Consider the following 24,049-nt stretch of genomic DNA (forward strand, 5'->3'; position numbering starts at 1 on the left):
CATCCTTAAATCTGGATTTGGGGAGGGTGGGGGCAGAGAGAAATTTAGTGTGTAGTGGACTGAAAATAACCTTGAGGGACAGGAGGAATAGCCACAGCCTAGGCAATGGTTGGATAAGAGAAATCAGAGTCCAAAACAGGAATATAATATGAGAAAGCATCTCAGAATTGACCCTTGTTACTATACCTCCATCGTAAAAACAGTTTTAATATTCATGACTTTGGTGTTCAAGTCTGGTCTACCTCAAAGGGCTGACACTGACACTCTGGAACTGCCAACAATGGAAGCCACTGAAGAAATCCTTGAATGCAGGACAACCCCACACTCCAGAAAATCTCCCCACCTCCACCCCCACTTCTTTTTTCCTGCTTGCTCAACAGCACTCCTGCCAATTCCCTGCCAGGTTTGTCAATTACAAGACATTTGCTGTCTTGGCTTGCAACTTGGGAGGAGAAGAAAAGAAAAGCTATGGTGGCAGAAGTAAATAAATTAAGAAATAAAGATTGGATTTGTCTCATCTGCTTGGTCTCTTTGTTTAATCTCTCTCTTTCTCTCTCTCTTTCCCCCTTTCTCCCTCCCTCTCTCTCCCTCCTCTTTCTTTTTCCTCTCTCCCCTTCTCTCTCTCTTTCTCTCACTCTCTTTCTCTCTCTTCTCCCTTCCTCCCTCCCTCTCTCTTTTCTTTATCCTGGCAGACTTTTGGGAGGGGAAGGGAGCGGAAGGGTTAAAGAAACTTCTCTCGAGGCCATCTCGGCATCCTCGACCCCTTTGGCTTGCCTCGAGGGATATCTGATGAAAAAAGGGGTGGGAAGAAAGAGGATTATATAAAGGCGGAAGAGTCGGCGATCTCCTGCAGTCTTCGGCCGGGAGGTTTTTCGCCCGTCGCCCATCTCTTCTCTCCGGCTGACCAGAGTAGCAGACGCGCATTTCTTTCGCCCTGAGCAGAATTCCGAGGATCCGATCAAAGCAAGTTTTTCCTTTCTTTGCAGAGGTGAGCGCACCGTTTGATTCCTCTGGCCGGATGTAGTAGTTCAGTGGAGCTACTTATCTGGAACAAGATTTGCCTTTTCCTAACCTATAAACATGCAAAAGATGAACCTTTGGGGGGAATGCTTTTAGATTCTTTCTTTCTTTCTTTCTTTCTTTCTTTCTTTCTTTCTTTCTTTCTTTCTTTCTTTCTTTCTTTCTTTCTTTCTTTCTTTCTTTCTTTCTTTCTTTCTTTCTTTCTTTCTTCTCTTCCTTCCTTCCTTCCTTCCTTCCTTCCTTCCTTCCTTCTCTCTCTCTCTCTCTCCACTCCTTTCCTTTTCCTTATTTACTTACAAATTTCTTTTCCTTCTCTCTCTCCCTATCCTTTCTTTTCCTTCCTTCCTTCACTCTCTCCCCTTTCTCTCTCTCTCTCTCTCTCTCTCTTTCTATCTTTCCTTCCTTTCTTTTTCTCTCTCCTCCCTCCCTCCTTTCCTTTTCCTTATTTACTTGCCTACTCCTTTTCCTTCTCTCCCTCCCTCCTCATATCCTTTCTTTTCCTTCCTTCCTTCCTTCCCTCCCTCCCTCCCTCCCTCACTTACTCTTTCTTTCTTTCTTTCTTTCTTTCTTTCTTTCTTTCTTTCTTTCTTTCTTTCTTTCTTTCTTTCTTCCTTCCTTCCTTCCTTCCTTCCTTCCTTCCTTCCTTCCTTCCTTTCTCTTTCTCTTAGGAGACAAAGCAGACAAGGCAAGGTTTGTGGATAGAAGCCACGTGACCAAATTTCACATTTTAAAATCATACCAAAGATTCAGGAGCATACTACTTGCTTTAAAGGAGGATGTCGACAGGATGCAGAACTTCTCTTTCCCCGGGGCAGCAGCTCTATAGCTGAACTGCAGCTTGCTTAATGAGGTCCAGTACAAAGCCAGGCTCTGCATCCACACAACTTTCAGTTCATTTCAGCTTTGCTTCAGGTTCTTTTCATTGGGCTTGGCGGGTGCAAAGCCGATGTGTTTGCTTACTTTCTGATTAGCAGGGCACACCCAGAAATAGGTGAATTCAGTCAACGGGTGAAGCATCTTTTGTGGACCTATCTTGAGCCAGTCAGAAAAAGTGTGGTGGTTTTATTCATAAGTATCAAGTTAGAACAGAACAAGGACCAGATCTTTGCCTGCTTTGAATGGAGCCATTTTTACCCAGTGGACAGTAGAGCATAATATAGAATTGCAAGTCTTTGTGATCATTTTAATTTCTCCAGTCTCCTCTTTTAACTAGGGAAAACACTGCTTGCTTTGTCTCTTCATTGCACTGGCCTAATCCTAGACTAAGGTACTTATTATAGAAAGCCTATTCCATTCAATAGGATTCAAATATGCTCAGTAATTGCAATTTACATCAAATAGTGGTTGGAGTACTTTATGAGAGGTCCTTGGTGCTCTCTGAGCTTGATTGCTTTCTTGCAGATGTAGGTAACATCAACAGTGAGCCACAAATATTTTCCTTTGTAAGTATTTTATGGTTGGAGAGAATCTGAAGCGAAGGAAAAGTAGAAGAAGGTTGCCCAAGAATTTAAATATTTTAATGGAAAACTGAAGCTACAACCCCAAGTAGATTCCTCCTTGAGTTTGGATGGGTAAAGAACCTGATTTCCTTTGTAAAATCTTCTTCTCTCCCTGATCATCTAAGGGCTAGGGTTAGGGTCAATCAGTTGGTCATTAAAGGAATGTACATTTTGGATCTATGTTGTTTGCTTTGTGTACCAATTTCAAAATTGAGAGCAATTTATCCAACAATTTAGCCCAACGTTAGAAAAAGGGGTCAATGTTATACAACCACTGAAGACAAATCGGCGTTAGTGTTTCATATTTATCAGCCTGTGGAAACTAACAATCTCTTTACGTAGAAGTTTAGAACTCCCAAAATTAATATTTCTCTATCGCTGTCACACACACAAACACAACATTTTCAGGACAACGTAGACCCAAAATGTACATTGCTTTAATGACAACAGATTGACCTGCTTAGATGAGATTAGAGTCAGGAGAAAGCCTTACAAATGAAATTTGGATGGACAGGTTCTTGTCCATCCAAACTTGCTGCTGTCTGCAGTCACTGTGGACAAATCTTCAGAAAAATCTCCTTTTGGCTTTGCCAACTCAGTGGGAATCCTTTGGAAGGCCAACTTCAGGCCGTGTCCTTGAGCACTTTCCCTTCCTCTGCTGGTGAGTCACGAGTAAGGAGCCCATCCTATGTTTCTTAGCATGTTCTGTCTCCTCTGCCTGTCCTAACCAAGAATGATGATCACATCTGCTAATAAATCTCTCTGAAATATTTTCTATCCCTCCCATCCAACCCCCAAATGTTGTTTGAGGCTTGTTACCTACTTACTGCCATGGGGGAGGAGCGGGAGAAATAGAGAAGGCCAAACCATGACATTTCCAAGCAAGATTTCCTTTGATTTCCGAATGGAAAAGAGCTTCAACGCTGATTGGCCACTGCAAGGATTTCCCCTTTGTCCTGACCTTCTTGATTAGTTTTCCACTTGAGCTCCATGTTTGGCTCCCCCCCCTTGTCGATTCATGGATTGCTGATCAATCCCAGATGTTAAGAGAGCATCTGTAGCAGGAGCCGGATGGAGGCAAATGCGTTCTCCTGCTTCAAAACAAATACAAAGTTTATGCAGCTGGACTAGATGGCAGCATGTTCCTTCAGAAGGAACTTAAGGTCCATCTTTCCCAATTCCAAATCAAACAAACTTTCATTGGAGTTTTTTTTTTTTTTTAAAGAGATCTTTAAATCTGCAAACAATCTGTGCAAAATCAAGAGAACTTTCTGGCCGTAGGTTTTCCAGTACTATTGAACATGAGATTCCTACCTTGTCTTTGGTTATGGTCACTGTCCATTTGACCTCTTTTTTCTGGGCCTAATGGAGGAAAGTAAGGACTTTCTCTTCATTTCTGAATGTTCTTCCTTGCAGAAGAAAATGGGGGAAAAAAATCTGGCAGGGGGCAGAATTACCAGCAAGGGCCCTCACTAAAACAAAACAGGGATTTTGTCAGAAGACCCAACAATTCCATTCACCAATATTGGCCTTGTCTGGGACTCAAGATTAGTGTGCACTGAACCATCTAAATCGTCCCACATGGGAGTAGAAGAATGTCATCTAAGGGGATAAAACCGACAGTCCTATGCATCTGAAGGACTGCCAACAGACTGGAGTAGATTGAGTTGAGGGCGATGGGTCAACAGTCTGATTTGGTACAATCAAATCTCCTGAATTTCTGGACGGTCATGAACTGTCTTGGCAAGAAAGAAAGCAGCACAGCCAAGCTGGGGACGTCATTCTCCTGATGACTGGATTTTGAGATCGTCCTTCCCACTATGTCTGTAATGCTAGAGCCAACCCTGTCTATGATTCAGGGCATTTGACATGATGCAGCAAATAGGGACTCCATTTGGATACATTGGGTGTCTGACCCCGTATTGTGCTACATATTTGGCAAAACAGAAACCCTGCTGGGGCTCAGTGACCCAGAAACTAAGAGCATCTTTGGAATCTCCAGCTTCTCTACAACATACATTCCTGCAAATCTGAGAGCCAACAGCACTCAGTGCCTGCTCTCTTTTATCATGAGATACAAGGCGGTGCTCCAAATCCCAGTTTGAAGCTAGTTAGTGGTGTTATCATAAGCTGCCAAGAGAGCAAGTGGTTCCTTCCATGCCAGGTTGAAATAAGTTGGCAGGCAGATATGTCTGCGTGCTTCTTAAGGCCTCACTTATGAAGTTCAGTGGCAGGAGATTTAGTTTCAATAAATCAAAGTCTTTCTTGACAGAGAGAACTAAGGAGTGTGGCTCAGGAGAAATTTTGCTAGATAAGACCTTTTGCAGTTCTTCAAACCCTATGGTAGTTGTCTTCCTCTTTGGAGGTGCCATGGTTTATAAGACTATTTCATCCATCATTACCAATTCAGCAACTGGACATGAGGATGAATATAAGTGTTGGCCAATCTGTTAAGACATAGGGCAGTGTATCCCAGTCTCAGCAACTTGAAGATGTGTGGACTTCAACTCTGGCTGGCTGGAGAGTTCTGGGAGTTGAAGTCCACATATCTTCAGGTTTTCGAGATTCTTCAACTTCAACTTTGGTGGTTGGAGAATTCTGGGAGTTGAAGTCTACATATCTTCAAGTTGCCAAGGTTGAGGAACACTGATCTAGGAGATTGGGCATACCATAAGAAAGGAGTGGAGCTATAGGTCAACAGGGGAGGAATTTGCCTGGACCGAAGGCAAAACGAATCCCATACTTCGGTTCTAACAATGAAAAAGTCCACAGAGTGACCTCAGTTTGATCCTCTGATCCTTTGGACTCTTGGCTATGCCAAGGAATGTGGGCCTGGCTGACGAAGCACCCTTTGCTTGGCAAGTAATCTCACCCTTTCATTTAAATCATCTTGTGGTCAAAACATCTGGTTCTGACCACTGACAGTGACAGGGTCCTGGATGAGAACAAAGCTTGCAGTCATCCTGGCTGACCCCAGTGTTTACAACTCCTCTTCCACTGATTTTTATTAGTGGAGCCCAAATGGCTCCCTTGCTCAACACGGCATCTGGTGCATTGTGTAAATTAGCCACTGAGTGCTCATTTGTGGAGAGCAGGTTGTCTTCTGCTTTGACTCGGAATGGTTTCCATTTCAAGGTTGCTTGAAATTGGGCCACCTGGCAGGCATCCGCAGGTGGAAGGAAGCGCATTTCCACTCAGTCAGAGACCTTTCCTTCTCCTGAGTTTGATGCCAAAAAGGGACTGATCCTGCCTCTGGGAAGGGAAAAGAATTAAAATTTGGCTTCCAATTTTCCAAAGGTTTTCTTTTCCAAAGAGTTTCAACTGTTTCTTCCTTAGCAGATCTCCAACAGGTTTAGCCAGCAGTTTCAGTGGGCTGCCTTGTCAGGATAGCACTATCATCACACTGAAGCATTGTGGGAAATTAAGACGATCTCTTCCGTCCTTGCATTCGTTCACCAGAGTGGATAGGATCATTGATGGGAAATATCTCTGAACTGGGAAAGAGAGAGGAAAATAATTCTCTGCTGGGGATTTGCTCCATTAGATACACAGCTGACCTGCCCCTGATATATCGGGGGCTCTGGACCCTCTGGGCTTCTCAGAAATCATGAAGGACTTGATTTCCAAAGGCACGTGTACCTTAGAGAGAGAGAAACAGAGAGAGGGGGAGAAAAGAGAGAGAAAGCACAAGAAGGAGAAAGACAGAAAGAGCTAATATATGTTTTGTGTATATATGCATATAGTGTTTGTGTATGATATGTATGATTTTATACATTGCATATATAGTGTATGTATGTATGTATGTATGTATGTATGTATGTATGTGTGTGTGTGTCTGTGTGTAGAGTATATGTATAGTGTGTGTACATACATACCAGAGGTGGGTTGCTATCAGTTTGCCCCGGTTTGGGCGAAACAGTAGCAGCGGTAGCGGGAGGCTCTGCCCCCCTGCCCGGATGTCATCAAATACGCTCTGCACATGTGCAGAAGTGGTGTGTGCACTCGCGTGCGAACCGGTAGCAAAGATAAGTGAAACCCACCACTGAATCATACATATACATTTACATACACACATACACATATATAGTGTGTGCATACGTACGTGCTTGTGCATAGACATATATATATATATATTGTGTGTGTATGTGTAAACGCTGTAAAAGCAGGACGCTTGTGAGCAGATTAGACTACAGGGCAGCCTTGTGGGTGCCTGGCAGAAGAGCATCTATTTATAAGCCCCCTAACTCTGAAAGTCAGAATTGTTCCCCAAAGTGGGTCAGACTGTCTACCAATGGAGCGGCTTGAGGTTAGCCGCAGCAAATTTGCCTCTTGCTGGGCAGGAGCTGAGTGGGTGGGAAGGGCTGAAGAGATCAAGAGGAGGAGAGTTTACAAGAACAAAAGAGAGGGAGAGGGGGAGGGAGGAGGGAGGGAGGGAGGAAAAAGAGAGAGAGAGGGAGAGAGAGAGAGAGATTTTCTTTTTAAAAACAAAATTAAGACAGTAGTTGCCCCCAAGATTCATCATTTGAGAAACCAGGCTGGATAATTTGGGGGAAGATCAAATGTCAGCTGCCTCGATTTATCTGTACTTTTTGGATTTTGGAGACAATCCATGGAAATCACGCTGAAAGTCGCCACACAGCGTGTAGAAGCTAGGAGGCCCTTGAAGGGAACCAGTTTTAAAGAGGTTTACTCAATGGGGCTTGGAGGGGGGCGGGAGTAATATTCCACCTTCTTTTCTCTCTCTCTCTCTTTTTTTAAAAAAAACTCCTGCTGTTTTAAATGCGTCGCTTAGTACGAAATGTTTCTTGCTAATGTTTGCTTTGAATGTACAAAAATGCCAGCCTTGATCATAGCCAGCCAGCTGGGAAAGGCTCAGATTTAAAACAAAACTATCTTCATATTCAAAATATTCTCAGCCAGCAGAGAGGGAAAGGAAACACCATTTCATTGCTGCACAGTAGAAGTAAGTTGAATTCTCTGTTCAGGAAAGAAGATTCAACAAAAGGATGGGGTGTTTACCACAACATTTATGAGTCTTAGCCAAAATCTAAGTGAAGTTTTCTTACGAACATGAACAGGGGTTGGGAAGTGCCATCTTTCTCTAAAGTAGGGGTGTCTATCCTTGGTCTTGGCTGGTTGGGGAATTCTGGGACTTGAAGTCTTGAAGTCCACAAGTCTTAAAAGTGGCCAAGCTTGGACATTCCTCTTCTAAAGCATTACTGGCTGAGGAATTCTGGGACTTGAGGTCCACAAGTCTTAAAAGTGGCCAAGGTTGAGATTCATGGTTCTAAAGGAAGTCCCTTCCATGAGATCATTCATTGGTTGATCTTCTCCGTTAAACTTGGTTTCTATAATCCTTGGTAGATCTTTCTCCTGGCTTGGACCCAACACGCACGCCCTGCTGCAAAGTGTTTCACAGCTGTTTTCTACTCACCTCACTCAACTTGATGGAAAATACGATTTATTTCCCCCTCTTCCCAAGAACGTTCAATGAACTGCACATAAATGCTAGATGGGAGTTAGTTTCTGATGTTCATTGGAAAATGGCCACTGAGAGGAGAATATGAAAGTCTGGTCTTCCAGACCACATTCTCCTGGCATTCTCCTGCATCTTTCTTGACTGATCATGTCTTGATTTAGAAAATATTCCTTTACACCCACATTCCAAGTGACTAACCATGCTTTCATTAAAAGAGGATGAAATTATTCCCAAGACATCTTTTCCAAGTAGGACGTGAAAAGGCTGCAGAGGCATTGATGGCTGGAGGGGGTGGGGGTGGGGGAATGATAGCAGGCAAGGAGTCTTTATAAAAAAAGAAAGAAAGAAACTGAGATGAGGGCCACGTCTATGTGAATGGAGCCCCACCCCTTTGCGTCCACTGTATCTGCTGTAGAGTGATGAAGATCAAGGTACCAAGAGAAGCGGATACTGGTCACTCAGGGTTGAATTTTGGAGTCCTTAGTGCTTGATTCTTGAAGAGCAATGAGTCTGAAAACCCAAACCCAACCAGAAATCTAGACCATATCTCAAAAAAAAAAAAAAATTATTAGCTCAGAGATGCCACCCCCGAAATCTCTAACATCTGGAACACTCTGCAGAAGAGGAAGAAAATCTTTGGAGAAATCAGAGATAGTTTTGGATGCTGAATGACTTGGGACTGAAAACTGTAGAGCCCTCATCAAGAATGGAGCTAGGATGAATGCTTTGAAGATGTTTGAGCTAGAACTTCTGTGTTATCTCCACTGGTTTTCCATGAGTTCCACCCATTGCACTGGGGACAAATGGAACCTCATCTCCCATCATCTTCAATCAAATGCCAAACATCTGGATGGCCATGAATGGCTAGAGACCATTCTGCTTTTCCTAGAGGGACAAGATAGGGGAAAATGGGCTGCAACATCACTTTAGCCCAGAAGGCAGAGTTTTCTTTTTTCTTTTCTTTTCTTTTCTTTTCTTTTCTTTTCTTTTCTTTTCTTTTCTTTTCTTTTCTTTTCTTTTCTTTTCTTTTCTTTTCTTTTCTTTTCTTTCTTTTCTTTCTTTTCTCTTTTCCTTTCCTTTCCTTTTCTTAGACAAAGGAGCCTATAAATAAACTTGTGCAGAGAGCTGTGACGCACCCTCTTCGAATGGGACTCTCACCAATTTTGAAATTTCTGGTGACATCTTGCTTATGCAGCCGGAGATCCCCGGGAACTGGCAAAACTTCTGTTCTCCTTTGCTGCCAAAAAGACACAGCTCACAGCTCATAGTTGACCTCTTCTAACTTCTATTTGGAAAGGTCCAAGGTGCCATTAATTAGATTCTGGGGACACGGTAGTATTTAGCAAGCTCGTCCTCCAGTGGGTGGCTGCTTGCAAACCAACAAGCTTGAGATTAAGATTATTCAAGATCTTAAACTGAGTATATAGACCTAACTTGTCCTCCTCCTTTCGGGTGCTTCCCAAACATTACCTCAAATCGCTTATCAGAAAGTCCTTTTTACCCAATGTAGGTAAATCCCTTTTGTATCAATTTAAATGCCCCTGTTGAAATTGGGTTGGGTTGTTGCTAAATACTTTTTATTCAGTTTGGGGTATAATTTACCTTAGTTTAGGAAGCTCTGTATTAGACCATTCTGTTCTTTCTTCCCCACTCACCTGTGAAATGTATTATGCAGGTAAACGTTTCATTTTTGTTCAAGAAGGAATCTTCTACCTATCTCTTGTCTTACTGGCCCAGAGACATAGAGCAACAGGTTCATCTTCCTGAAATACAGTATTCTAAGAGAAGGTTCTTCAAACTTGGCAACTTTAAGACTTGTGGACTTCAGCCTCCAGAATTCCTAGCTGAGGAATTCTAGGAGTTGAAGTCCACAAGTCTTAAAATTAGACCCCCCTGTTCAGTGGTGGGTTGCCCCCAGTTCAGACCAGACGCTTCTGCGCATGTACAGAAGAGCATGTGCACGGCCCCATTGCGAACTGGTAGTAAAGGTAAGTCCCTGTCCCTGTCCTAAGCTTTTTGTTTGAATGAGTAGAGAACAGGAAACAAACAACTTGAAGGAACACCATTCATAGCAGTGGTGAAATCCAATTTTTTTTTTACTATTGGTTCTGTGGGCGTGGCTTGGTGGGCATGGCAGGGGAAGCATACTGCAAAATCCCCATTTCCACCCCATTCCAGGGAAAGGATACTGCAAAATCCCCATTCCCTCCCAACTCCTGGGGGAAGTATATTGCAAAATCTCCATTCCCACCCCACTTTGGGGCCAGCCAGAGGTGGTATTTGCTGGTTCTCCTAACTACTCAAAATATCTGCTACCAGTTCTCCGAACTGCTCAAAATTTCCGCTACTGGTTCTCCAGAATCTGTCAGAACCTGCTGAATTTCACCCCTGATTCATAAGTTGGAAAGCTTGCTCATTGTTGGACTCAAAATAATATTTCCCCCCATTTTTGTATTATAGGTCTATAGAATACTGCTGAAGTGTTCCCTTGGAAGAGTATTGTTTGCACACCTCTCATTCCCACCAAGCAGAAAATGGCTAAGAGTCCTACCGTTCCTTGGCTCATCACGCCATCCCTCCTCCTCTTCCTAACTCATGGCATCCACTGTTTCTTCTTGCCCAATGCCACCCACTTGGAAAACCTCCTTAATCGATACCAAGATGGGCAACCGCACTCAAGGGCCAAGAGATCAATTTCCAAAAATGACCAAAACGAAATCCTGATGCTTCATAATAAATTGAGAGGGGAAGTCTATCCTTCAGCATCCAACATGGAATACATGGTGAGTTCAAAATTGAGGAATGTGCATCAATCCATAGCCAATCGGTGATATACTGATTCTGTGCAGCATTTTGGTAAAATTGGATGGAACAAGAAAGAGAAATGCAGATGAAGTTAGCATGCTGTATTGGGGATGAGAGCACCCAAGCTTTAATCATAGATTTTTATTCTTTTCTAATCATTCTATCTATTTGGTTTCAATATCTCTGTTTTTTGTTTAATTTTATTGTAAACTAACAGAACACCTCAACAGCTAACAGTATAATAAATTAGGTGGAAAATAGACAGCAAGACAGCACACAGATGGAGAGCAGATAGATAAATATAGATTGATAGATGATAGACAGACAGACTAGATAGATTAGGTAGAGAGAGAGGAAGGTAGAGAAGTAGATGATAAATAAATAGGTGTGTGTGTGTGTGAGAAAGAGAGAGAGTGTGAAAGGAAGGTAGAGAGATAGATGATAGATAGATGATAGATACTGTAGATGATAGATAGATAGATAGATAGATAGATAGATAGATAGATAGATAGATACAGTGGTGGGATTCAGCCAGTTCGCACCACTTCGGGAGAACCGGTTGTTAAGTTTCTGAGCAGTTTGGCAAACTGGTTGTTGGAAGAAATCATTAGGGCAGAGAACCGGTTGTTAAATCCCACCACTGGATGGATAGATAGATAGATAGATAGATAGATAGATAGATAGATAGATAGATAGATAGATAGATATGGATGGATGGATGGATGGATGACAGACAGACAGACAGACAGACAGACAGACAGACAGACAGACAGTTAGTTAGTTTCTGGTGAGTGACTCTTTTAGGACAGCCCCATATAGCATTCTGGGTCCTTCCATCTGTGAGAAGAAGAGAATTCTCAAGAAGAGGCACTTGTGAATCATGCCATGCCATTCCATCTATCAATGTAGCCTAGAGTTTAATCTTGTTCCACCCTCCTTTGAGGACACTTACTCATTCCAAATTCCAGAGCAAGAAATCTTCCCTCTAAGCCTTTCCTAAAATCCTACAAGTTTCTTGAGTTGTTTCAATGAGAAAGGAACCATCTGTTGGAAGGGTCAGTCCAAAAACAGCCCTTTCTAGGCTTGTCCGCTCAACGTTGCTCCTTAGGAAAAGAACCCTAATGTCTATATTTTGTTCACAGTTGCATTCTGGGAGTTGAAGTCCACCCATCTTAAAAGTTGCTAAAGTTGAGAAACATGGCTTCTGCAGTATTATACATTTCTATTTTTCATTTCTTCATCCTCGTCCAGTTAACCAACCCTGTGAGATGATGCTGACCCCTCTTTCTCAGGCTTCTCTTGTGAGAATTGGGAATGGAAAAATGGCAAATGTACGGAGAACATTTTACTATAAAAAGAGCTCCTTTCTTTACAAATAGCAACTTAAAAATCTAGAGGCTGGAAGAGAGAGAGAGAGGGAGAGAGAGAGAGAGAGAGAGAGAGAGAGAGAGAGAGAGAGAGAGAGAGAGAGAGAGAGAGAATAAATAAATAAATAAATCACACATTTCTAGCTTCAAAGTATTCCCAGTCATTTGCTATTTATCATTCTAGGTTTGTCAGCAAGAGAAGAATGCAGGAACCCTTTAGCAGAAGTTTGTGTGTGTGTTGTTCCTAGTGACTTTTTTTTTAAAAGAAAAACAAAGATTTTCACATGTTTATGTGACCATGCAAAGGCTTTTGACGGAACATTCTTCTGACGTAGGCCCACTTCTCCAGATGCCAATAAATATGAATTAAAGATGATTTCATGCAAAGCCAACTGTCCATTAAATGTGAGATTGAGCGGGTGTGTATGTGTGTATAAGGAAAGAACAGAATGTTTTCTCTGCCTGTACAAGATACCAGATCCATTCTAAATATAAAGGCAGGATCCCACAGAGCTAAGATTGATTATACCCGCCTGCATTGATATATGGCTTGTTATGAGTCAAACGATTGGATCCAATTATTCTAGTAATTCAAAATCTTAAGCAAGGAACTTTATAGCTATCCGAGGGCTGAACCAAAGAAGTGAAGTTGATATTCTAACTTTGGGATGTAGGACATTAAATGAATTTAGGCCAGTATTCTCAACCTTGGTAACTTGAAGTTGCATGGACTTCAACTCCCAGAATTCCTCACCTAGCATATGTGAACTCTAAGTCCCAGAATTCCTCATGCAGCATACTTGTCTTCAATTTCTAGAACTTCCATTCAGCAGGATGGTTGGGGAATTCTGGGACTCAAAGTCCACATATGCTGGGTGAGAAATTCTGAGACTCAAAGTCCACATATGCTGGGTGAGGAATTCTGGGACTTGAAGTCCATGCATCTGAGAATACTGGCCTAAATTCATTCAAAATCCTACAAGCACCTTCAGCTTGCCAAGGTTAAGTAACGTTCATCTAAGCTAACATGAACCTGTTGAGTTATTTTAACCAACATTCAACAGTTATTTTGAACAGCGATCTTATGCTGATTGGGGAAAGAAGCAAGGAGCTAGGAAATTCCTTGGAGATGACCACAGGGAGGGATGAAAAGTCAAGATGGTGACCACAGCTTCGCAATTGGAGTGTTTAGGTGCATCACCTCACACATTAAAGAGGTGGGGCTTTAAGTGCATGGTTGTGATTCCCGTGACCACTCCACTCCACTCCACTCCAATCCACTCCACTCCACTCCACTCACAGCCGTCTAGGGCCCAGTCCCATAAAACTTCAGTTCCTCTTTTAGGAATCCCTTTTATGAGGATTCCTTTAATAAATGATAATCTACATCTGGGTTCAAATCAGGATTGGGCTTAGAAGCTTTCACTGTAGTAGCAAAAGTACTTTCAGAAGTTGATCGGGGAGGGATTTTTTTTTTTTTACAGAAGGAACAAGTTTACTTATTCACAAGGATGCCAGAAAAAAGAATGACCTCACTCTGAATTGGCTTTACAATACAATACTTACACTAGTGCAAAGCCAATTCAGAGTGATGCCGTTCTTTATTGCAGTCTAATATGTCTTAACATTGGGTTGACGGTTCTTAATCGTTGGGGATTCCTCGATTGTTTTTTTTAATGAGTTACGACATAATCCTTGATGAGCTAGGATTATTGTCCAGGAAGACCCAACTTCCCCACTCAACCTTCTGATACTAGGAAAAGAAGTGAGCAAAAATGTATGTCCTTGTGTTTTGAAAATCCGCTTGGTGCCTCCATCTCCTGGGACAAGAATTCCAAAACTACCCCGTCTTACAACCCCTGTGTAGGCCGACGGCACCCATTTCCCTCCTGGAGCAGCGCTTGTTCCATCTTTTGTAAGACCAGGAACAATCTCGCTGCTTTTAGGAAAGTCAACATGAGTGTGGAGGCCAAATAAATGTATTTTTCTTGGCATTTGTGACCCCTCCAGCTCTGCTCTACAGCCAAGGACTCTTCAGGTTAGTGTCTATTTACTTGTCCCGCCTAGTTAGTTCTTCGTGTTTGGCTTTGCTCGGTAGCCTGACCTCATGTGTGTGGTTTTTCTTTCCTTCTGCTGGAGATCCTACAGAATATAAAAAGAACTCCTAAAGATTTAGCTGAAAAACCAGCTGTACGTAGACTGTCCTGCGGCTGGTTCATAATCCCCCCTTCATAAAAGTTGTCAGCAATTGGAACAGCATATGAGCCTAATCAACTCACAAATAAATAAAATAAGTGCGTTCATATCTATCTAGCAGAGTTTAGCAATCCCAGCCTGCAGAAAGTTTTAAGTCTTTTCTGTTTCAAAGTGTTGGGGGGATTCGCCACTCCTTTGAAGGCTGTAAGCCCCAAGAACTGCTCTTTGCAGAAAATTGGCTAATTATAGCCCCCATATTTCCAGTCTGAATTTCAGCTAATTTAAAGAATGTGCGAGAAAAATCTTTCACTGTCATGCTCTGGATAAGAAAAGCCATGTTGAGTTCAAAGTCTGCCAAGAAACAAGTCAACAACTTTGATCCAGCAAGGCCTGTTTTAAATTTAACACCCTGCTAAACACGGAGTTGCACGTTTTATTACTAATTTTATGTACATGTGGGAGCAATGTTTCTCAACCTTGGCAACTTTAAAATGTGCGGGCTTCAACTCCCAGAATTCCCCAGGGAACTCTAAGATGTGGAAACTTCAACTCCCCAAATCCCTCAGTCTGCATAGGCTGGCTGGAGAATTCTGGGAGTTGAAGTCCACACATCTGAGATGTTGACGTTAGATAGGTTGACCTACTAGTGTTTTTCCTCCTGTTGTCTTCTTTAGAGATGGGACGAAGAACTGGAGAGATCAGCTGAATCTTGGGCTCACCAATGCATCTGGGATCATGGACCTGCCAGCCTCCTCCCATCCATCGGCCAGAATTTGGCTGTTCACTGGGGAAGGTAAGCCTGCAGGCTCCAGCAAGCTACAAATCTTGAGATGGTATGTGTATGTTTGACCAGTGGAATGTACTTGACATAATCCTGGTTGAACATTTCAGCCTGCCCTGCTGTAATCATAAGAATGTATGCTTTCTTTTATGCAGTCGTGTGTTTTTGCTAGTTCCTAATGGGAAGAACTGGCTGGCAACCTGGTCTTAGCTGAATGTTTGGCTTGGTTTCAGTACCTGTTTTCAGTCCATTTTTATGACTTCCACATTCATCTTGATGTTGAAACACAAACAATGCATCTGGGTATGCACCTTCACACATACACACATACTGATTTATACAGAAAGTTATGTGTTTGTAGCAGGGGTGGGCTTCAAAAATTTTAGCAAGGGGTTCTCTGCCCAGTTTCTGAGTGGGCCTGGTCATGGTGGGTGTGGCTTAGTCAGCCTCCTGCACCATGACGGGGGAGGTGTTTTGCCCTCCCCGGGCTCTGGAGGCTTTCCTCGAGCCACCAGGAGAGCAAAAACAGCCTCCCCAGGCTCCAGAGAATCTCTGGAGGCCAGAAACGGGCCCATTTCCCAAACTTCTGGTAGACCTGTTTTTCGCCCTCCCCAAGCCTCTGTGTGCGCCCTGCACTTACCTGCATCCAAAATGGGCCACATGGGGACTCCTGGGAGGGGAGGGGAGGGGTGGGCTGGGCCAGCCAGGAGTGGGATTTGGGGGCTCTCCGAACTGCACAGAATCTAACTAGAGGTTCTCCCAAACCCCTACGAACCCCCAGCAGCCCACCCCTGGTTTATAGCTGGCTAGGCACCCTGGCCAAAGAGCTGGTTGATGGTCTTCTTTGTTACACTAGAACCTCTTCCCATTTTTTTCCTTAGGTATCGTTCTCCGAGTTTCCACGTCCAGTCTTGGTACGACGAAGTAAAAGATTACACCTACCCATATCCCCACGAATGCAACCCTTGGTGTCCCGACAGATGTACAGGACCCATGTGTACACATTACACACAGGTAAGGCCTCCAGCGGCTGAAATGGAGTCTTAGAACTGATGGCTTTCCTCTCCCACCTCAAGCTTGCCACTCAGGCGGGCAGAGCTATGAAAATATGTTGAAGCGCAAGACGAATTGAGCCCGGGTAATTTCTTTCAACCGATTTGCTTCTTGTGTTTCTTTCCAGCTGGTCTGGGCTACAACCAACAAAATCGGCTGCGCCATTAATGTCTGCAAGAGGATGGACGTGTGGGGAGAAGTGTGGGAAAATGCGGTGTATTTGGTCTGCAACTATTCCCCCAAGTAAGGCTACAGGGTGGGGAGACAGGAGAACAGTCTCTGTGGCTTTGTGTTGAAAGTGTAGCCAAATAATGAGATAGATAAGATAACCTTTATTGTCATTTTCTTTTACTGGGAGCACACTGGCACCCATTACAAGTGAAATTCTGTTGCCTGCTCTCAATAGAATAGAATTCTTTATTGGCCAAGTGTGATCAGACACACAGAGGAATTTGTCTTTGGTGCATATATTCTCAGTGTACATAAGGAGAATAAAATACATTCATCAAGAATAAAAAGATACAACACTTAGTGATAGTCAAGGCTACTAATAAACTATCAAGTCGTACTAGAAAACAAATAAAAACAATATAAATTGAAAGATACAAGCAGCATGGTTATAGTAATAGGTGGGAAGAGATAGATAGATACTAGTAAGGAAGAGAAGAATAATAGTAATACGGTCTTAGTAAATTATTTGACAGTGTTGAGGGAATTATTTGTTTAGCAGAGTGATAGCGTTTGGGAAGAAACTGTTCTTGTGTCTAGTTGTTCTGGTGTGCAGTGCTCTATAGTGTCGTTTTGAGAGTAGAAGTTGAAACAAATTTATGTCCAGGATGCGAGGGGTCTGTAGATATTTTCACAGCCCTCTTTTTGACTCGTGGAGTAAAGAGGTCCTCAATGGAAGGCAGGTTGGTAGCCATTTTTTTTTCTGCAGTTCTAATTTCTTTCAAAAGAAATACCTTCAAAAGAAGGTATATATCTACCCATACAGTACAGCACTTTAACCACTGCACCACCTTGGCTATATGGAACAAAACTGTGACTAAATCTGGATGTTGTGCTTTGGATACCACAAAGCCTCCTTCCAGAAGGTAACAAGAAAAACTGGTCATGAAGAAGATGTCTGGTGAGTCAACATTTCCCAAGACCTCTTCTTGATGCACCCAGCACAACTGTTGCGTACCATAATATGCAAACCCAAGCCAAGATTCCATGGTGTGGTTTAACATGGTAGTTTAAGATATTCACATGACTTGTTTTGTTTTGTTTTTAATTTGATTTATATGCCGCCCTTCTCCGGAGACTCAGGGCAGCTTACAATGCACTAAGCAATAATGTCTTGTTAAGACATTAATTAGGTTCCCCCGACACATTGCACCACAAACCCTTTTTAGCCTAGCTTCATGTGTTGGATGACCACAACCTTAAAGTTTAGATCATGGGATGTGCCCAAAATATTAGAATATCAAGACTGGTTGGAGAAATTCCAACACGACAAAGCATATTTCTAGGTTCTTTGGATTTAAAATTTTAGCCAGTTTTGCTTAACCACTGGTATTTTGAATGTTTGTATCAAAATGGTTGCTTTTCCTGGTTGAGATGTTTGGACAACAGACGGGTCCCTGATGGGTCAGGGACAAAGTTCCTTTCAATCTTGAAAAGACAGATGAAGTGTCGAGTGACTTCTGCCTGTTAAAGATGAGAGCTTAGCATGTGGCAAGCACTACGTGAAGCTAATGTTCCCAGATGCTGCCAAAGTTTCTCAGTCATACACAAGAGCTAATATTTATTCATCTCTTGGAAGACACCTGGGAGTCACTCTCAGCTGGAAGAAGTCGTTGACCAGAAAAGAACTTTGAGCATTCAGATGGGTGTCCTACCCACCCAAAGGGATTTGGGAGAAAGAAATCGGAGCGGCCTTGAATAATGGTTTTGGGGAACTGGTGTGAAGGCTAATGCCTGGTTGGTTTTGAGGCATAACTTTGGTGCTTTCATCTGCCAAAGTTCTCATCAGAATGCCCCTGACCTATACTTTTGAGGCAGAACGTTCCCATATTAACAGTAATCTATCAAAGCATAGCCACAGTACGAACGTTATATTTTTTTTCATGGATCAGAGGTCTTGAGAACATAACAAGTCAGGCACCAGGCCTAAAACAGTCCCCAGAGATGATTTTGTAGGCTGCGAGCCTAACACAGGATGAAAGAAGATAACAAGGAATGTTCTGTGTTAATTTTTCAGAGGCAACTGGATTGGAGAAGCCCCCTATAAAAATGGCAGATCCTGTTCTGAATGCCCACCTAGCTATGGAGGAGGGTGTCAGGCTAACCTCTGTCATAAAGGTATGTGATCTAGTAGTGGGCAAACATTGACCCTGGTGCTCAGTGGCTAAGATGCTGAGCTTGTTGATCAGAAAGGTTGGCAGTTCGGCAGTTCAAATCTCTAGTGCCGCGTAACGGAGTGAGCTCCCATTATTTGTCCCAGCTTCTGCCAACCTAGCAGTCCGAAAGCACATAAAAATGCCAGTAGAAAAATAGGGACCACTTTGATGGGAAGGTAACAGCGTTCTGTGCGCCTTTGGCATTTAGCCATGCTGGCCACATGACCACGGAGATGTTTTTGGACAGTGTTGGCTCTTTGGCTTTGAAACGGAGATGAGCACTGCCCCTGAGAGTCAGGAACGATTAGCACATATGTGCGAGGGGAACCTTTACCTTTGTTCTGCTTGTTTTGAGTTGGGTTGCAACCTTGCATGGGTGCATCTTGTGTTGTGATGATGCAATGCTTGTTGAGTCATTCTGAGTAAATGGTTGGATTCGGTGGACATCCCTAGCTGTATAGATGGACCACCTGAAGAAGGTTTGCATCACAGGAGGACAGAAGAGGAAACTCCTTCTCTGGAGCTTTCCAGACTAAGATATGGGCATTTTAGTTGATTGCAAATTAATAGAAATATAGATCTCACAGCAAACACCAGGAGTAGCATTTTCTGCTTCTTCCAGCAATTAAGGCTGTCCAATGTGAATTCCTGAAATTCCCAAGAAATAACACAGCAGGCTGAAAGTAGGGTAGAAAGTAAGGTCTGGAGCCTCTTTTGCAGAAGAAAAGAAGAAAGTTGTTGAGATAGGAAAGGAACAATTTGCTCCAGTACAAATTTGGGTGGCATATTCTATTAGAAAGCCATTTCATCTCTTCCTAGCTAAGATTCATGTTAGCTTAATGTAAACCTCCTGCTCAAATGCTGATCAAGATAGATCTACCATGCTAATTCTCCACAATATGTTCAGTTTTTAGAGTCCTTCTTCCTGAAAACCCAAATTGAACGTTTCCTGATTTGTCTAAGGCGTCGATAGGTGACTAAAAACTCAAGATAGCAGTTGCAACCTTATGAGTAGGGTGCCATCTTGACTTTTTTTTTTTGACACATCTTCCTCCCTTCTCTGCCCACATGGATGCCTTTGTTTCACACTTATTTATTTGGGATGAGCAGGTTTCAACTATAAATGAAATTAGGGGACAAAATCACTGAATCTCCTTAAACCAGGAGTCTCCAACCTTGGCAACTTTAAGACTTGTGGACTTCAACTCCCAGAATTCCTCAGCCAGCTTTGCTTTGATGGCTGAGGAACTCTGGGAGCTGAAGTCCACAAGTCTTAAAGTTGCCAAGGTTGGAGACCCCTGGTTTAAACAAAAATCACAAGAATGATTCTTAACTCCTAGTACCTGTCTTCTTTGCTAATGGCGTTGAATAGTAGTAACACACAGCTCTTTTTCCCTCGCTAACCAAAGAGAAAGTAGTCGAAAAACCTGAGACGGATGGGGCAAATGAAGTGGAGTTACAAAAGGTTCCTGACAGAATACAGCCCAAAACTGTAAAACCTACAAAGGAAAAGAAACCGACGGAGCTGACCTACATGAGTAAGAAAGTATTTCTATTTTCCAGCATTTGGGAGTTTGCAGATGATGATTTGGGGATACCTTGCTGCTTGGCTAAGTAGGAGAAAATGCAGCAAGCATTGGACTATTTGGTAAAAATTGGGTTGGGGATTTCCGTGGTTAAATGCATGCCTTAGATCAAGTGTGTTTTAAGTTTGGCAACTTTTAAGACGGGTGGACTTCAATTCCCAGAATTCCCCAGCCAATTCTGGGAGTTGAAGTCCACCCATCTTAAAGTTGCTGAGGGGATAAACATGGGTTAGATAAATTGATAGGCCAACTCAGTTTACTAGTGTAAACACACGATGTAGAAAGTGCCAGAAATTCATCTGGATGGATTTGATATCAATCTGGAAACTTCTAAGGAAGGAAGGAAGATCTCACCCTATATTCCAAGATCTGAATTTTCTAAACAGAAAAATAACTGGCAGTTATAATTATCGTCACAAAGCTATAACGTCACTACATTACTATGAGCTTTATAGGTATCTCAAAACTTGGGGAATATCTTTGGATAAATCATCCATAGCTTTATGTTCTCTACATTTAATTATTCGTTGTACCACGCTTTCTCCTTGGGTGACATTACAGGCTTGTACTCAATGTTACTTAAGGGCTGATCCTGTTGGTTATAGTGTTTCTCTCATAGCTGTGTATCTTCCCATTATTCTAGCTCAAGTGATCAAGTGTGACACCAAAATGAGGGACACGTGTCGAGGATCCACATGTAACAGGTGCTCCACATTTATTTTCTTCCTTTTTACCCTTTGACCTGTGGCAATGTTCAAACACAACGTTCCCTTCTGATGGCCTATAAATCCAAAAATCATGTAGAAACCAGTCCATTCGAGTCTTTTCACGCAAGCTCCAACTCTTGAAGAAAAAGAGGAGCTTCAGACTGTCTCCACCAAGGACCTAGAAATGATTCCTTGCCCGTTCTAGCTACCCATCCTTATGTCTATGGAGATTCTCAGTCATCCAGGTCATGGTTATCCCAAAGGAAACTGGACTTTCCGTTGTTTTTCTTGAAGATGTTTCGCTTCTCATAGAACAGGGGTGTCAAACTCGATTACATTGAGGGCCATATCAGGGTTGTGTTTGACTTGGGGGGGGGGCTGGGGGATGTATGGCCAGGATTAGCATGGCCAGCTCGATGTCACTCGTGTTGGGGAGAGGGGGGGGCTGTGATGGCCCGAGCGCTCTGCCAGCGAAAACGGGCTCCCGAGCTCTGTTTTCAGCTGCAACGGCCTTCTGCAACCCTCTGCCAGTGAAAACGGAGCTTGCGAGGGCAGCATGCGGTTTTCCCAAGCTCCGTTTTTGCTGGCAAAGGCACCACGGGCTGGATCTAAGCACTCCGTGGGGTGGATCCGGGCCCTGGGCCTTGAGTTTGACACCCGTGTCATAGAAGAAGCTTCTTCATTTCTGACTGAATGGCTGAGAATGGAAGGAAGATGACTGCAAGGAATATAAATCCTTCCATTCTCCACCATTCAGTCAGAACTGAAGAAGCTTTTTGGGTGAGAAGCGAAATGTCTTCAAGGAAAACAAAGAAAGTCCAGTTGCCTTTGGGGGAAAAAAAAAACCTTTGGGATACCCATCCTTATATTAGCTTCAGTCTTTCACCATTCTCCTCTGACAAATGTTTGTCTCTCTCAGATGGATCATCCATCCTTCCTCTGCGTAATGCTTTTAATTACAGTACAGTTGAATGAACTGAATCCAATTCAAATATTAGCTGAGAATGCTTAAGGGAAGAGCTGGTAAAATCTACACCAGGAATGATATATCCTCCTCAGTCTGGCCTTTAAAATGATGCTGAGGTCCATAACATTTGGTGAGCACCAGGTGGAGAATGTTTGCACTGGACAGAAGGCAGATTCCAAAATTCCTTAATGGTTCCCTTTTTATTTTTATTCCTTTGGCTAGGTATCTGTGCCCAGCTGGTTGCTTGAACAGTAAGGCAAAAGTATTTGGATTCCCCAAATATGAAAGTGTAAGTTTTTTTAAAAAAAGAAAAAAACCCCCACATATTTCAGGGTTATGGTTTTCAAAGTCGAAATCTTTACTTTGGTGATTGACAGATTTTTAAAAAATAAACATTTAGAACTATAACATTTACAATCCTTCCAGTCCAGCCTATAAACTATGGAAAAATAACTGGAAATTATTATTAACGACACAAAGCTATAACATCAGTACACTACTACCCTGTTTTCCCGAAAATAAGACATTCCCTGATAATAAGCCCAATTGGGTTTTTGAGCGCATGTGCTAAAATAATCCCCAATGAAAATAATCCCTCCCCCAAAATATTTAAATGCATGCACAGCCAGTCCTCGCTATTTCCTCTGGTTACAGTTAGGGAGACAGAGCTGGAAATCAGGTAAGACGGCAAGAGGAGCCCCATCTTGCTCCATGCACCCCAAAATAATAAGACCTCCCTGAAAATAAGGCCAAGCGCTTATTTTGGGGTTAAAAAAATATAAGACAGGGTCTTATTTTGGGGAAAACATGGTATGAACTGTATAGGTATCTCAAAAATTGAGGAATATCATTGGATAAATCATCCATAGCTTTATGTTCTCTACATTTAATTAATTGTTGTGCCAAGCTTTCTCCTTGGGTGACATTGCAGGCTTTTGACACAATAGCTAAAAAACACATCACACCTAAAATGTCCAGAAATGTTTCACTATCTTTGCTTTAAAAAAAATATCAGCCTTGTGCAATTTCATAAGTGGTTTCTTCCTTTCTTCCAGGCATCCAGCATATGTCGAGCAGCTATTCATTCTGGAGTATTAGACAACAGAGGAGGCCTAGTAGATATTACTAGGAAAGGAAGATCAGACTTCTTCGTAATGTCTGTAAGAAACGGAGTTCAGACACTCAGGTAATCCCATTTTCTATGTGCAAAAATAATCTAGTTACATCAAGTCTCTAGCCGTGATTTGAAATAGAAATAGAATAAACAGGGTCCTTGGAGGTCTTCTAGTCCAACCCCCTTCTTAGGCAGGAAACCCTACACCACTTCAGACAAATGGTTGTCCAATCTCTTCTTAAAAACTTCCAGTGTTGGAGCATTCACAACTTCTGGAGGAAAGTCGTTCCACTGATTAATTGTTCTCACTGTCAGGAAATTTCTCCTTAGTTCTAAGTTGCTTCTCTCCTTGGTTAGTTTCCACCCATTGCTTCTTGTCCTGCCCTCAGGTGCTCTGGAGAATAGCTTGACTCCCTCTTCTTTGTGGCAGCCCCTGAGATATTGGAACACTTCTATCATGTCACCCCATGTCCTTCTTTTCATTAAAGTAGACATACCCAATTCCAGCAACCATTCTTCATATGTTTTAGCCTCCAGTCCCCTAATCATCTTTGTTGCTCTTCTCCGCACTTTTTTGCAACTTTGCTGCGTCTTTGGTTCTGCTTGCCAATGAATGAGAGTTGAAGTCCTGCTTAAGTGGCAGACACTGTTACTCTCTATCTCTTGTAATGTTATCTAGAAACTTAATTTTGGAATGACCTCTTAAACATTGAATTCATGCCAGTTTTTTTTTTCCCCCTTTGCCAGCAAATACAAACCTTCCAACGGTTTTGCTGTGTCGAAAGTCACAGGTAAGCTTTTCTTCATGGAGAAGAAAGAATTGGTGTCAATTCCTCCAGAATCCCCATGGATTAAATCCTGTTCTAGTAGTTAGTCTATTAAATGAGGAGACGGAAGTAAGAAGATAAATGGGGAGATATCGTCATGAAAGAAAGAGAGAAAGGCAGAGAAAAAGAAAACAAGGGAGAAAATAAAAGGGTTAAGATAATGAGAGGAAGGGATATATAGAACAATAAGACCCAAGTAATCTTGTCCAACAGCTCACTGATGGTGGCCCTTTAGTTCATGGTTGAGTGCAATTATAGCTCTGG

General features: G+C 42.5%; 1 protein-coding gene across 1 annotated transcript; it reads left to right on the top strand.

Moving 5' to 3' along the window:
* Positions 1 to 952: 952 nt before the first annotated feature.
* Positions 953 to 23,749, top strand: LOC139326965 (cysteine-rich secretory protein LCCL domain-containing 2-like; the record flags this gene model as incomplete). The annotated part of the gene is made up of 11 exons (XM_070956676.1): positions 953 to 988; positions 10,459 to 10,781; positions 15,041 to 15,159; positions 16,029 to 16,161; positions 16,328 to 16,443; positions 18,446 to 18,546; positions 19,994 to 20,122; positions 20,814 to 20,874; positions 22,067 to 22,133; positions 22,900 to 23,030; positions 23,706 to 23,749. Coding segments are annotated over exons 2-11 (1,150 nt in total), but the record flags the coding sequence as incomplete, so codon positions are not given.
* Between the last annotated feature and the right edge of the window lie 300 nt (positions 23,750 to 24,049).

Source organism: Pituophis catenifer, unplaced genomic scaffold, assembly GCF_029215685.1.
Source record: "Pituophis catenifer annectens isolate HBS135680 unplaced genomic scaffold, rPitCat1.0.hap2 SCAF_420, whole genome shotgun sequence".
In the NCBI taxonomy this organism is placed as follows: Eukaryota; Metazoa; Chordata; class Lepidosauria; order Squamata; family Colubridae; genus Pituophis; species Pituophis catenifer.